The 14,811-nt window shown below is 36.5% G+C and overlaps 1 protein-coding gene across 9 annotated transcripts in view; it reads left to right on the top strand.

Moving 5' to 3' along the window:
• Positions 1 to 14,811, top strand: part of NBEA (neurobeachin) — a 680,995-nt gene that overhangs the window by 600,309 nt on the left and 65,875 nt on the right. For all 9 annotated transcript variants that reach the window (XM_064586204.1, XM_054506303.2, XM_064586203.1 and 6 more), the window contains one exon: positions 6,918 to 7,037. In XM_064586204.1, the coding sequence (XP_064442274.1) occupies positions 6,918 to 7,037 (120 nt within the window). The remainder of the gene's footprint in view (positions 1 to 6,917; positions 7,038 to 14,811) is intronic.

Raw genomic sequence — 14,811 nt, 5'->3', positions numbered from 1 at the left:
CCTAGAGAAATAGTGTGTCAGTAAAGTTCAAGTTATGTTTGCTGCCCAGAATTCACTTTACAGGACAAGAAAAGACGCACCCAGGATTAAGCGGCCCTTAAGATTTACTTCCTAAGCAGCACGGTCTGTCTGGCTTCATAGAGTTCACGCTCAAAGGGACTTCCAAAACTGTTACAGAAGGAAATTTTTAGAAAGCATTGAAGCCAGAGATATTCATCCTGGGAGGCCTTTTCACATCACCTTGGGTTCCATCAAGGACAATCATTGCTGTAATGAGCCACTGCCATGGGGAGAGGAAAACACCTCTTCTATTGGTGATTAAAAAAAAAAATCATTTCAGAAAGAACATTATCATAAAACTGGATTGTTTGAGAATTAATTGAGAGATATATGAGATAGTATTTTAAAATATATAAATTGGTATTCAATAGTTATGTGTAATCAAATTCATCTGAAGTCAGATTTATGACTTATTTATGTGAGTCCATAAAAATACTTGCTATTAGGGCACGTGGGTAGCTCAGTCAGTTAAGCATCTGAATCTTAGTTTTGGCTCAGGTCATGATCTTGGTGTCCTGGATTTGAGCCTCGTCTCAGGCTCCTTGCTCAGCAGGCAGTCTGCTTGAGGATTCTCTCTCCCTCTCCCACTGCCCCTCCCCCCACTTGCACATGCATGTTGCACATGCACACTCTCTCTCAAAAATAAATAAATAAATCTGTAAAAAAAAAATACTTGCTATCAACAGCTTGATTTAACTTAAGACCTTTGTATCCCTAATAAAGCTAAATACTTTCTCAAATCATAAATCATAATTCATCCTTAAGTTGATTTATTATTCCAGTGAAATGGAGTACAAATTTGAATCTGTACAAGAGTATGGCAGAAATTCTGTGCATATTTATTCTATAAATCCTCTTTCAGTATTATCTATAACAGTGCTGTACAATAGAAACATAATGCAAGCCACTTACGTAATTTAAAATTCCTAGTAGCCACATTTAAGAGTAAAAAGAAACAGGTGGAATTAACTTTAATAAACACATTTGTTAACCCAGTATATTCAAATGTTATGCTTTCAACACATAACCAATATAAAAAATTTTGAAGATATATTCTACTCATTTTTGTTTCTAAGTCTTTGAAATCCAGAATGTATTTTTATATTTACAGCACATTCATTATGAAGGAGCCATACCTCAGGTACTCCATAGTCTCGTGTGGCAAATGACTACTGTATTGGACAGAACGGATCTACAGGATTGCTTTTATGGGGACTCATTTAGCCAACACATCTTATGCCGTGCTGTTATAAATAGAAGTATCCTGGTCTAATAGCTTACCAAGTGTCTAACGTAATGGTCCAGGGAATTGTGATTTCCTCCCTCCCATCCCATGGAGTTTATGAAGTAGAAAATGCATTAAAATTCATGTCACTAAGAATTTGTTCATAAAAACAAAATACAGAGTATTTACCCTTTACCTTTCAAGTCTTTTGGACCCAAAGTCATTAAACTCATTAATAGTTTCAATCAATATGCGTAGTATAACAATGATGATAACTGCTTTAAAATGCTAATCAACTTCATACCTCATTTCTTTAAATTAAAAATATTATTTTAGACAAACTACCAGTGAAATCACTTGTCTGAATTACAAGACCCTGAAAAAACTGGTTCCTTGATAGCTGCCATTGGGCAAATGATGAATGAACTATTAGAGTGGAGTTTGGAGTTTCTTCGGATATTAACTCGTATAAAAGGCACATTTTACTTGGAATGTTTTTACTTTAAATCTTACCCTGAACATATAGCATATAACATACACACAGAAGTAATTAAATCTTACCCTCTGACCTTTACATCCCTCAGCGACATATCCACCCTCTAAATTCACTATATTCCACCTAACTATTCAAAACTCGTTTGTCAAACATTTAATCATAATCTTTAAGGAAGTTAAATAGGTCATACAACAAAAGTTCATTTATAAATCAGTTATTTGGAATTTGGGACTTTTAAAAATAAATTATGGGTTTTTTGGAAAGCCTACCCAAGAGCCTATATCTTTAAAAGTATGTATTTGTAGTGGAAAAAATAGTAGAGACACTTTTACAGGTATTGTAATTAAAGCCCCAAGATAATGCTACTGAATAAAATAGTGTTGTCATGTTTATCTTGAATACTGATGCTTAAGGGACAATGCAGATTTACTTAGAGGAAGATGAGGAATTCTGTTTTTTCATTATTTTTCTATTATTATATAAGCTTCAGGTATACAGCTTTATAATTTGACATCTGTATTCATTACAAAGTGATCACCACCCCAAGTCTGGTTACCATTCATCACCATACAGTTGCCCTCTTTATCCACTTCACCCACTGTCCAAACCCCTTCTCCTCTGGTAACCACTAGTCTATTCTTTGTATCTACGAATTTGTTTTGTTTTATTTTGTTTGTTTATTTGTGTGGGGTTTTTTTTTTAGATTCCACATGAGTGAAATCATACAATATCTGTCTTTATCTGATTTATTTTGCTGAGCATATAATACACTCAAGTTCCAGCCGTACTATTACAAATGGCAAGATTTCATTCCTTTTTATAGCCAAGTAGTAGTCCTCTGTATAAATTCTCCACAATGTCTTTATCCATTCATCTATCAGTGGACACTTAAGTTGTTTCCATATCTTGGTTATTGTAAATAATGCTACAATGAACATAGGGGTACATGTATCTTTTCAAATTAGTCTTTTTGTGTTCTTTGGATAAATACCCAGAAATGGAAGAGCTGGGTTATATGGTAATTCTTTTCTTAATTTTTTGAAGAATCTCCATACAGGTAAGGAATTTTTAACCAAAAGCCTGGTTTATAATAGGTATATAGGTTAATTAAAAGGACTTTTTGAAGATTCTAAAAGATACTTCTGGATTCCTTCAAAAGGAATGGGAGAAAACAAACTTCTGGAGTTAGATAATGCACAATACAAATAATGGCTCCTCCATGTCGTAGAATGTGACCCTGAATTTTCTCAGATGTGAAACAGGAATAATTATACCTACTCTGAAGGATAATCACAAGGATGGAGTTACTGATTTCAGCAATACAGTGCGGAGCACAGAACAGGTGCCCAGTTGTCTTTGTTCCCTTCCCTTTGATCTTTATTATGCTTCATATCACTTCAAGATACACACCTTTTCTTTGATAGAGTTATGTTCCAAGCACTGCCTATTCCCCACAAATGGGGTTTGTTTCAAATGAAAAGAAGGCAAAAAAGAAAAGTACAGCAGAGAGGGACTTAAGAAAAGATTCTTATGATATTACTGAGCAAATATCATAGAAGACAGAAGACAAAAGAGGTTGAGTGAAGAGAAGAGGAGCAGGGGAAAGAGGTTAGGTTGCCCAGGATGGAGTTAACTGGTCTGTAGTCATTGAAAGGCAGGAAAAGTTGTTAGCGTCCTCGTAGAGGATAAGGGTTGTGATAGAATTCAGTAGGACAGGTACAACTACCCAGTTTGGTTTTCTAGTACTAAGACAGGGTTGGAAGATACAAAGTGACCTTAGGGTAGATGTAATTAGGAGAAGGAGGTTTGCCATCAGCCATTCATATCGTAGGATCTAACAGGAAGCGCGTAAAATCCAACAAATGCCCACATTTTAATTTCTGAAATTTCTGCTTAATATGTTTTCATTTGTACATCTTCCGAACCGAAAGTTTTTCTAATAGGATGACAAATTATCTAATATGGTAACGTACACATAGAAAATGGTTCAGTCAGCATATGTTAAGTAAAAAAATACGAAAGTTTTTTAAGCTTAATGTAACAGTCCTCTCTGTTAGTCGGGCATGAGTCAAATGAGAAAAGAAAAGCCTTCCACTGTGCCTTGAAGTTAATAAGGAAACACATGGAAAAAGGTAATCTCCACGGTAATCAGAGCTTGAAAGATCAATACTCACTTAGAAACAAATAGGTTATCAATTTCTATTCGTTCTCTACCACTGTCACAGCTGGAGGCCTTCAGGAATAATGAGAATATATGTCCGTAATGTAGTATGTGACCTTAAAACAGTTGTTAATCAGATCTTTTTAAAAGCTTCTTAAAACTGTGAAATGTGGAATTCTTCCGTATTCTCTGCTTTTGGGTGCCACCAGTTTCATAAACTTCATGACCAGAAATAAAAGCAATTCTTTAATTTCAGATTTCTTTTTACTGTGCCCATCTGTGCTATTTTTGGCATGTCTTTGTTAATGTTTGAAAACCAGGAAGGATTTTATAATTTAGGTCAGGATAGAGATAGATCAGCTTTTAGTGGCTGATGGTAAAAAAAAAAAAGTAAGGCTTTGATGTATAAATGGGGCTTCACTCACATCTGTGTAATAGGTTAAAAATCATAGAGACAAGTGCGATCCTTCTAAATTAATCTCTGCCTATGACTTGCAGAGAGAGAGAGAGAAAAAGAAAAAGGAAAAAAAAAAACAAAAAAAAACACCTGACATCGGCATACTAGAGCAATGAAGAAGTGGATTCTGAAGTTACAACTTTTTGGTCAAATGAGTAGTTAAGAACTGACAAAAACTATCTTACTCTTACCCAGCCACACCTAATCTCCCAACAGTACCTGTATGTTTAGGTGCATTCAGGAAACATTTATTAAACACTGACTGTGAGCCAAGCATGGTACTTGGTGCTAGGGATACAGAGATGGATGAGACCCAAGGCAGTAAGAGTCTGGTCAGTTTGTCAGTCTGGCTTCACATGAAGCCCAGCCCAGCAATGAAGACTTGACACACTGCATAAAGCTGTAGTCATTTTTATAACTGTGTCAGGTGAGACACTTCAAGCTTTCTCAATATTATTTAATTGTATTTAATTCCCGTAATTATCCCTGAGGTGTTGTCCTTCCCAATTAACATAGATGAAGGACCTGAAGCGGTTACTTAACACAGCTACTTAAGGTTAAATAACTTGCCTAAAAGAAGTCAGTGGTTTGTTCCAAGACTCCAACTTACATCTGTCATATTTCATTCAGTTTGTCATTTGCTACTTCTAGAATTGTTTTTAGCCCCAGTTGCACTAACTCAGTGATAGGATATGCTGCATTAATTACCTAATGTTCATTAGTGAGCTAAAAATCTGCAAAGCAAATTAACTAGTGAAGGACATCTCGTAAAATTTTTCTTCCTAACTTAATTTTGGTGACATCTGTCTGTCTTTCATATCACTTAAAATCTTAAACAGCAATATGGGCTTCCTGGATGCAGATCTGATTTTCAGGTGAATCAATAATACAGCCCTTCTCTATATATTGTTATATCATTCTTCTTCCTATCTTTTAATCATACTTTACTGTCATCCAATACTGATCATGAAAAATCGGTGGATCTGTTACAAACTCATAACATTGATGACATCCAGCCACACTAAATTTCAGGAAGAGACTGAGGAAGATGAATGGTTGTAGCCCAACAGCTGGCCCTTACGACCAATGACAACAAGAAAAGTTCAAAGGGGCCCCATAATGTTTTATAGATATAAAAGAATTAATAGGGATTATATATTAAAGAAAAATAACTGTTCAGGAAAACGTCGTGTCAATTTCTTAGCATTATTGAACCTAGAGGTGACATGTCATTCATCCTAGACTTAAGAGAGAATTAAAACCATGGAAAAAGAAATAGATATTCATCCATGTTATACTTGTAGTTAAGTAAGAAATCCTTGGTAAGAATGAATGTCATTCAGAAGTGAATTTAGTGACATCAGAAATAATGCCTCTCTCCCAACATAAAAAGTATACAAAAAGCATTAAAATTAAACACATTAGGACCATGTGATAGTCATTCTCAGGTTTCCTGCTATGGGAACATGTAGTGGGTGGCAAATACTGTATTTCTGCGAGGTGACAGTGACAGAATACTGAAAGGACTGTAGTGTATCTAGTCGCATTTGCACAGTATTTCACTGATTTCTTTGCCAAATTATACATGGAACAACTTCTGTGTACCAGGTATTATTCTAAGTGTTGGAGATAAAACAGTGAACATGATAGATGATGGAATCTGTTTCTATGGGGCTGGGGTTGGGGAGAGATAGACAAGTTACAAATCACTTACAAAACAGTGTGACAAGTGTTTCAGTGATGTATTTAGAAAATATAGGTTGTATTTGAACATACTGGAGAGCTTGGCAAATCAAGAAAAATCTTTCAGGAGAAAAGTGACATCTCGGCTGTTACATAAGGGATAGAAAGAACTTGGCCAAGTAAGGATGGTGAGGGGAAGGGATAAATTGGTACCAGGCAGAGGGAACATCCCCTGCAAATGACAGGAAGTGAAAGCCGCGTGGCATGACCTTAGAATGTGAAGAAGGGAAGGTGACGGGTAAGTTTCCAGATCATTCGGGATCTTTTAAGACAAATTGAGTAATTTAGACTTTCTCCAAAGAGCTCTGAAGAGCTACTGAAAGATTTTAAGCAGAACTTTGCATTTTAAAAAGATCATCAGACCGTATATGGTACAAGTACTTTAATAGACCTTCGTAGGTAATCTAAGATGGCCATTCCCTACCCAATTCCACAGTGCAGTGAACAGTGCCGGAGTGGTTTTCTTACGGCAGTGTTATTATGTGTGGCCTTAGGAGAAAGAACATCTGAGTTACAAACTAATAATAATGCAAAATCATTCATCATTAAATCATAGAGCACCAGAACTCCATCATCTTATGTATCAGAAGACTAAAGCCCAAGAAGCAAAATGGCCTGCCAAGGTTGCAGGGTGGCAGTGCCTCAGCAGCCCAGTCAAGCCCCGTTAGGCACCTCCTGACTCCTCACTGTTTCTACCTCAGGAGGGTTTCAAAGGAACAAGGCAGCTGCCTTCAGGAGGGTCAAATTCCTGATTCTTCTTCCTCTTTTTGCTTAGGAACCTTTCACAACCTTCTTCCTCAATGCCAATGATGGAAAGTTTGACCATCCAGATCGAACCTTCTCGTCGGTTGCAAGATCTTGGAGAACTAGTCAAAGAGATACTTCTGATGTAAAGGTAGGTTCTTTTATTTGTTGATAGTAATTTAATTTCAAAATATGCTGAAATCTTGATTTTTTTTTAATTGGTTGTATAAGACAGTTTTGTTCCGTGGTATGTTAAAATCATGTGGTACATCTAACCTAAAAGGAAACTAGAGGAAATAATTTTGAGCATCACAGAAAAGGATTCAGAATTCATTTATATTATTCAGTTAAGGTGTTTTTGTAATTTCAAAAAATTCCTATCTAATTTAGATCGAATAATCTGGAGATGGAAAAAAAAGGCCATAAATTGCCTTTCCTGCTGTTAACTCAATATTTGGCCCATTCCATAAAACACAGCAGGAATTGGATTTAACCTTAATGTGTCATATTGTTATAGCTTGCCCAGCTTTGGGTTTACGTAGCCTGGGGCAATTAATAAAGCATTAATGACAAGACCCATTTAAAATGTAGGCTTTTCTGTACAGCCTTAGCTTTTACTTGACTGTGCCTGGGGATACTATGCAACAATACACATTAGATTAAACCAACACACACACAATACCCAGAAACAGCCAGAGAGCAGAGTAATTTTACAGTTGGTACGATTTAACTATTGTTAAATACAAATATTTGTTATTCATTTATATGGGCTTTTGTCTCTTAAAAAAAGGTTGTATTCAAAGCAATAACATACATTTGTTCTCTCATATTTCTCAATTTTTTCTCTGATAATGAGATTTGATCGGGTTACTGCATAGGTATATGTGTTTCTTTCTAAGGCCTCTTTCTTCAAGGCAGTTTTTCCCCCATCACTGCCACTCATATTGTTAAATATAAAAATATTATGGAATTATTCCATTTAGGGTCTTAATCCAACAAAAGGCAGTGAATTAAAGTCAAAATTATCATTTTCATATTTATGTTTATCTATTGCAAGCATTTTTAAAGGCAATTACAGTGTTACTGAAGTGTAAGAAAACTGGATGAATATAACTTTGTTCAGTTCTTTTTGAAAGCAGAAAACAAACAAAATGGATCCAAGTAGTGTGTAGCTTCTCCATGTATTTTGTTCGTTACTATCAAAGTTTGCATAAATAAATGTTAATTTGTGCATATAACATATTCATATTTGGAAATAAGATAATTTAACATGCATCCTTACTATACTAAACTCTTAAGGCATACACTTTTCTTCTAGCAGCCTTATAACTTCACTGAGGAATTAAACTCTAAAGTGTCCATGAGTCATCATTTAAACTAACTCCCTACCAGTGAAATCAGGGAGAGAATCTGTTTCTTATTTTGTAACATTCTCAGAATTTACCCAGAAAATGAGGAGTCCAGAGGCTTCTAGAATTAGCCTAGTGTTCATAAAAAGCACTCAATATTTTATGTTTGAATTAAATATTATTATCTATATTTTAAGGCTTCCTGTCATATTTAAGGTTATTCATATCTTAATTCGGAGCGATATCCACATTGTATCAAATTATTTCAAGTGAAAATGCCTGCTCACTCTTATTAGACATCGTCACAAAAAAGAAAATGGGCTTTTCAGCTTAATTCAAAGACCTACCCTCACAAACACACACACAGATCAAACTTAATCATTCTAATATACATAAGTAGATATGGTGTTACACTTTACTTTCTATCCTGAGAACTTTATTGATGCTTCTCATCACCAAAAATATCTCACCAAGTTACAGGTCAGTCTCTGATGACCAATGTTTGTATCAGGCTTTTCCCTCTACAACTGCTAGGATTTCTCCCAGAGTTTTCCTGTTCTGGAACTTTCAAGAAATGCTTACATTTTGTTACCAGTTGTGTTCCTTTGGTTCTTGGGGGTCACATCATCAAGGACAAAGACCAATGTGGCTGTTGCTAACTGGGGAGGTTTTTTGTTTTTTATCCTCAAGCAGCTGTGCTGAATACAAACAAGACCTATTCCCCCACCCCCGGACTTAATTAGTTCATAAGAAGCTCATTTCCCCAGCTTGACATTGCACAGATTTTTTGCATTTTCAGTTCTCTTTCATATTTTATGATACTCTATCTTGAATATCTTCCCATGTAGACCCTTTCTTTTTCAAGGCTGCACACTGCACACATACACAATAATTTATGTAGACAATCTCCTATTTATGGTAGTTTGTCTTTCTCTCTGATTGTTACTATTCAACACAAGGCTGCAGTAAACACCCTTGCACAGTGATCTTGATGAACTTTGTGTATACGTGTAAAGGATAATTTCTATTAATGGCTAAGTGGCTATATACATTTTTAATTTTGAAAGATACTGCCAAACCATTATTCCCGAAGATGATAATTCACTCCCTAGAGCAGTGTGTGAAGATGCCTCCTTCCCCACACCCTCCCCATTACTATTATAATAAACAGTGTAATTTTTGCTAATCTGGTGAGTGAAAATTTGTTTGGGCTTGCATGTCATTAATTGTGAGTGAAATTGAGCATTTTCATGTTTTGTATTTCAATATTTGACTCTTAAACTTACTCATATCTTTTCCCATTTTTCATTTGGGTTAAATATCTTTTTCTTACTGATTTGAAAAAGATCTTGGGTTCTCAGTCTTTCTGTTTTCCTCTATTTCGAGTGTGTGTGTATGTGTGTCTGTTTGTTCAAATGTATCAATCTTTCCATGTATGGCATCAGAATTTGAGGGTTCTCATTAAGGAAATGTTAGGTTTTTCTGGTAATACTGGTAGTAACTTCAGACTTTCTAAATTCCGCATTTAAATATATTAATTAAAACACATATATTTTTTTCCCTCTGAAAGAATACTTGATTTAGCAGGGAAGAATATGTTACCAAGAGTAATAATAGTTTTGCTAACTGTGTGTTAAAACCTAAGCTTTTGATTTCTTATCCCTAAGAAATATCCCTGTTAAATAAAGCATTGGATATAATTTTAAGGAAATGCGTTTCCATTTGTGAATAAAAGTATGTCTAGCAATATCTCCTAGCCTAGATAATCATATAAGAAAGAACTAGAATGGAGTAGTTGGTTTCATTCTGTCTTGCTTTATTAACATCAGTCTCTTCCTGTGGTAATGCATACAAGCTGGGCAGCGATGGAGTGTTGGTGAAGTGACCTTTCAGGAGCCAGGTCCCCTGAGTTAAGTCAGACTTGTTAGTTTTTACTTTATTTTTATTTTATTTTTTATTTCTCTTCTCCAGTGTAGTCTTGGTAACAACGACATTCAGCGTACTGGAGTTCTTACACTACGATTCCTTAATGCCTTCAAAAGTTGTTATATTACTTTTGAATAGCTATGTAGATGTCAGGAAAGGTAGCTGTGACAAAATGTCATTAAGGTGACATAGTGTAAATTAATACAGTTAATGGAGGTGCTCGCCACTGACTCATTGACCCATTATGAGCTCTTGTGGAATTAACGAATGCCAGGGCATCAATCTTTTGAAAAAAAGGAAGAAAAGAGATGGCAGCCTTAAAACCTTGCAGTGAATTATATTAGAGAAGTGAAAACGTCTGGGTTGGATTTGATTTCACTAGGAAGCCATAGAATGGTATGCTCTCTCAGCAAAATATATTAAACTGAAATGTCAGATTTGATGCAATAGGTATACAATTATGATAGTGTTAATAGTGGTCTTCTATCATTCTAAGACATACTTTCAAGTCCAATTTCTCAGCAGCTTGAACTTGTCATAAGCTTGTAAATTAGAAATTGTGTTTGAGGGTATTTTCTTATTATTGACAGAACGCATATAACACTATTAACTGTACCATGGGGTTTTAGTATAGCTGTTAAAATAAACCAGAAATCACATTTACAGACACAAAATGCCTGTTATAATATTCATCTTGCCATTTCTTTGATAGTATTTGGTGTCTTTCCGCACTGTTTTTCATTTAGGAAATCTTAAGCTAGTTGGACTCTTAAAGAGAAGCTGATTAACAGAAATCAATGGGAAGAGAGTAAGCAGGAGAGCTCTTATGTGAAGTAGGCAAGTTGGTACCTAAAGTGCTCTGAAGGAGCACACTTACCAGTTGACAGAGTAGCATGCATGCTTTCTGAATGGTTCTCAATAGTTTTTAAACTGCTTTTTTTGTCATTTATTTGATAGTCTTCAGAACAGCCCTGTGAGATAGCTATCCTTATTCTTGTTTTGTAAAGGAGATCCACGGATATTAAGTGGCCTGCCTAAGTTCACACCGTAGATAAGGAGGAAGCCAGAACTAGCACTGAGGTCTGTTTAGTTATTTGTACTGCCTTTTCATTGATTGGCGTGCTGCTTTCATTCTTCTGCATGACCGTATAATCATATCCAGCCACTTGGACTAGTTTCGAATCATTGATCAATCAAGTGTTACTTTAGTCATTTATTGCTGTGTAACAAACCACCCCAAACTTTAGTGGCTTAAAAAAAAAAAACACAGCCACTTATTTCCCTAGAGTTCTGCAATCAGAGTAGGGTTCATCAGGTACAGCTTGTCTCTGATCCACCTGGAGTCAACTGGGGTGGCCTGTGTGGGTCTAGAGGATTCGAGGTGACCTCACTCACTTATGTGTTGCCTCACCAAAGATGACTAGAACTGCTAGGGCCTGGCTGGTCCTCTCTTTCTCTGTATAGTCTTCCTAAGAAAATCACACTTTCTTTCATGGTGGCTTGCTAGCAAGAGGATTTAAACAAAAAAAGGGGGGGGGGTGATCTGCAAGGCTACTTAATGCCTAAGCTTGAAAGTCACATAGTGTTACCCCCACAGCATTCTGTTGGTCAAAACAAGTCACAGGGCCAGCCCAAGTTAAGGAAGGAGAGAAATGAACTCTACCTCCTGGTGAGCTGAGCAGCAAGGTCACATTTCAAGGGGACATGGACGTTAGAGGGGTGTTGGTGGCCCTGTCTGGAAATAGTCTACTAAAGTCCTTTCTCTGGTCACAATTCACATTCCTCCTACTGCAAAATATACTCAACTTGTTAGCCACATTATTGTTTCAGGACCAAAATCTAGTATCTCATGGTCTGTATCAGGTCCAGACACAGATACGATGCAGAAATTTCTAATTTGGATACCTGGAACCTGGAAAGACAAGTTATCTGTCCCGTGTACACTCAGCATATGGTGGTGAGGCAGAAACAGGTAAACCTCAACAGACTCTACTCCGGAGGAGGGGCTATGGAAGGTACAGAACAGTGGCTGGTTCTTGGCAATTGCCACCAGGCACGTGTTGCCAGTTTCCTGGACTCTGGTGTCAGGTCCTCTGGGACCTTGGCTTTGCCCTCTGGATCAGCTTTCTTTTCCATAAGAAATAGCCCTTGTCTGCAGCCGAGTGGCTTTCTGCAAATGCTTCCTGATCAGAGAAAGTTGGGGCCAAGGCATCTTTTAACCTCCTTTAAAATTCTGTGGACTTTCTATGTATCAACTTATAGTTCATTATGAGAAAAAACTAGCACCCTAAAATCCTTTTGAGGCAGGATCCTCTCTATTTCTGCCTATGAGTTAAGATGCTGTTTATAATGCCCTTAAGATTCCTAGAATCCCTTTGTGTAGCTGAGTGAGTCTACAAACCACCACCTTAAATTTTGCTGAGCACTTACAAAGGGGTTTATAGCCACGCCTTTTACCCTGCTGCCACATTTGATTTGCAGCACCTTGGAATCTCTCTTTCTCTTAAAAAAAAAAAATTCTCCCTCTCCCTCTGCCCCTCCCCCTCTAAAAAAAACCACACAGCAACTATATATTTGTTGACAGTTGCGCAGCTGGAGTTAAAGCCCAGCAAGGACGGCTCATAGCTATGCCACATGGTGACAGCTGGAGGGGTGTGGCTGGGCCAGAGAACTCAGCGTGGCTTTCCTCACGTGTTTCGTGTCCCATCTGAGCGAGCCAGAATAGCTGGGGACCGTCCAGACACGTGTGTCTCTTTCCACGATCACTCCAGCAAGGCGGCCCCACTACTTTCTGTGGCTGTTGGCTTCTAAGCGGATAAAAACAGAGGCTGCAAGGCCTCTTAAGTCTTAGGCTTCTCTAGAAGCCCTGCACTATCACTTTTTCACATTCTGTGCGTTGAAATATGCCTGCATATTCAAAGGAAGAAGAAATAGAGTCCCCCACTTTAAGGAACGAATGGTAACGTGGAAATGCCAGAGAGAACAGGGGACAGGAAGGGTTGTTACAGCAATCTTTGAAAAAATTTTACAAGCTACTAATTTTAAAAATTATAAGTTCTAGTCTGGTTTATACCATGCAGTTCAATCTGATTGTGCACTTAAACAAAACTAAAACCTGAAATGCAAATAGCTTTAAAAATATATCTGCTTAGGCTAGGTAACATATAAGTTAGTCCATATATTTGATAAAACCCTTTAATCATCTGAGTTGTCTACATTTGTGTTCCTTCAAATACAAACATCCAAAGTGACCATTTTGTTACTGGTTACAGGGTATACTCTGGTACTGGGTAAACTCAGCAGCAATATTTTTGATCTGCATCAAAAAAAATTGATAGAACGAATAGCTTCTAAACGATATTTTGCATACAGCTATTAAACGCATTGTTTTACCCATTATCACCATTTAATCCTCACATATCTACCCCTGTGAGTTCATAGCTATCATCATCACAATTTTGCATATGAAGAAATTGATTTTTTTCCCAAAGGGTCAAGAAACTTGCCCAAGCTGGCAAGAAGTCCAGATTTAAAATCAGATCTATTTGACTCTGGCACACATAAAATAACCCTTCCTGGCAGAAGAAGGGGATAATCCCCAAACCACCTCCGGCCGTCTCCCTCTTACCTTCACCTACCCGCTCGCCCTAAGGACCTCTGCTTAAGCTAACACAGCTTGAAAACCGTGGCCTTCAGTATTGTTTTTATCACTATTTCATGACTGAAATTCAGGAAATGATAAACACACAGCAATAATTGATTCTTTTTTTTTTTTTTTTGTATCTCACACATTTGTATTGAGCATCTGTTATGTACTAGGCACCATTGCTAGCAAGTGAGTGGTGTGAAGCAGTGAGCAAAATAGACAATGACCCTACTGTCATAAGATTTCCAGGATAGTGCGACACGGGAGCCTAATATATAAAAAAAGAAAACTATAATTGCTGTGCAGAAAATCAAAATAGAATGAAGTCATATGGAATGACGGACTGGGCCATTGCTTCAGAAGGCAAAATAGAGAATATAAGAGCAGAGATCCTGGATTTAAAGCGATTGGTTTTGATATGGGGCTTTACCACCTATTTCCGGTGTAGTCATTAGCAAATTACTTACCTTCTCTTTGTGTTCATGTCTAGAAAGTGGGAAGAATGAGAATACCTACCTCATGAAATTTGGGGGAAGACTAAGAAAATATATATAAAGCACTTACAACAGTGCCAAGACATAACATAAGATACAAATAATAAAAATAATAAATAAAATAAATAAAATAAAATGCAAAATAAAATTTTTAAAAAGATACAAATAAATTCTGTCTGCTGTTTTAAGATTGAATGACCAGAGGTAACATTTCAGCTGATCCTTGTCTTAGAGCACAGATGCGGTAATTGTCATCTTCTTGGACATCACAGTTGAATCTCTGAGATGAAACTCTCTTATTCGTGAGGTTCTTCTCTTTTAAATAAGCAAATCTTTTAAATCATATAAATATGAATATAAATTATATACTAATGTCCTGTATTTATATACTAACATTAAATTTTAAAATGCTATTTGAAACAAGATCTTTTAATCTTTTAATTTTAAAAATTTAATCTAAAACCGAGGCATAAAAATTTACACCTACTCTGCTACTTTAGCAACTTCTCC

The sequence above is a fragment of the Mirounga angustirostris genome, unplaced genomic scaffold (genome assembly GCF_029215605.1).
Source record: "Mirounga angustirostris isolate CCGP_5_RB_7025 unplaced genomic scaffold, mMirAng1.0.hap1 SCAF_3, whole genome shotgun sequence".
Taxonomy (NCBI): Eukaryota; Metazoa; Chordata; class Mammalia; order Carnivora; family Phocidae; genus Mirounga; species Mirounga angustirostris.
This window is presented reverse-complemented; position numbering and strand designations above follow the sequence as displayed.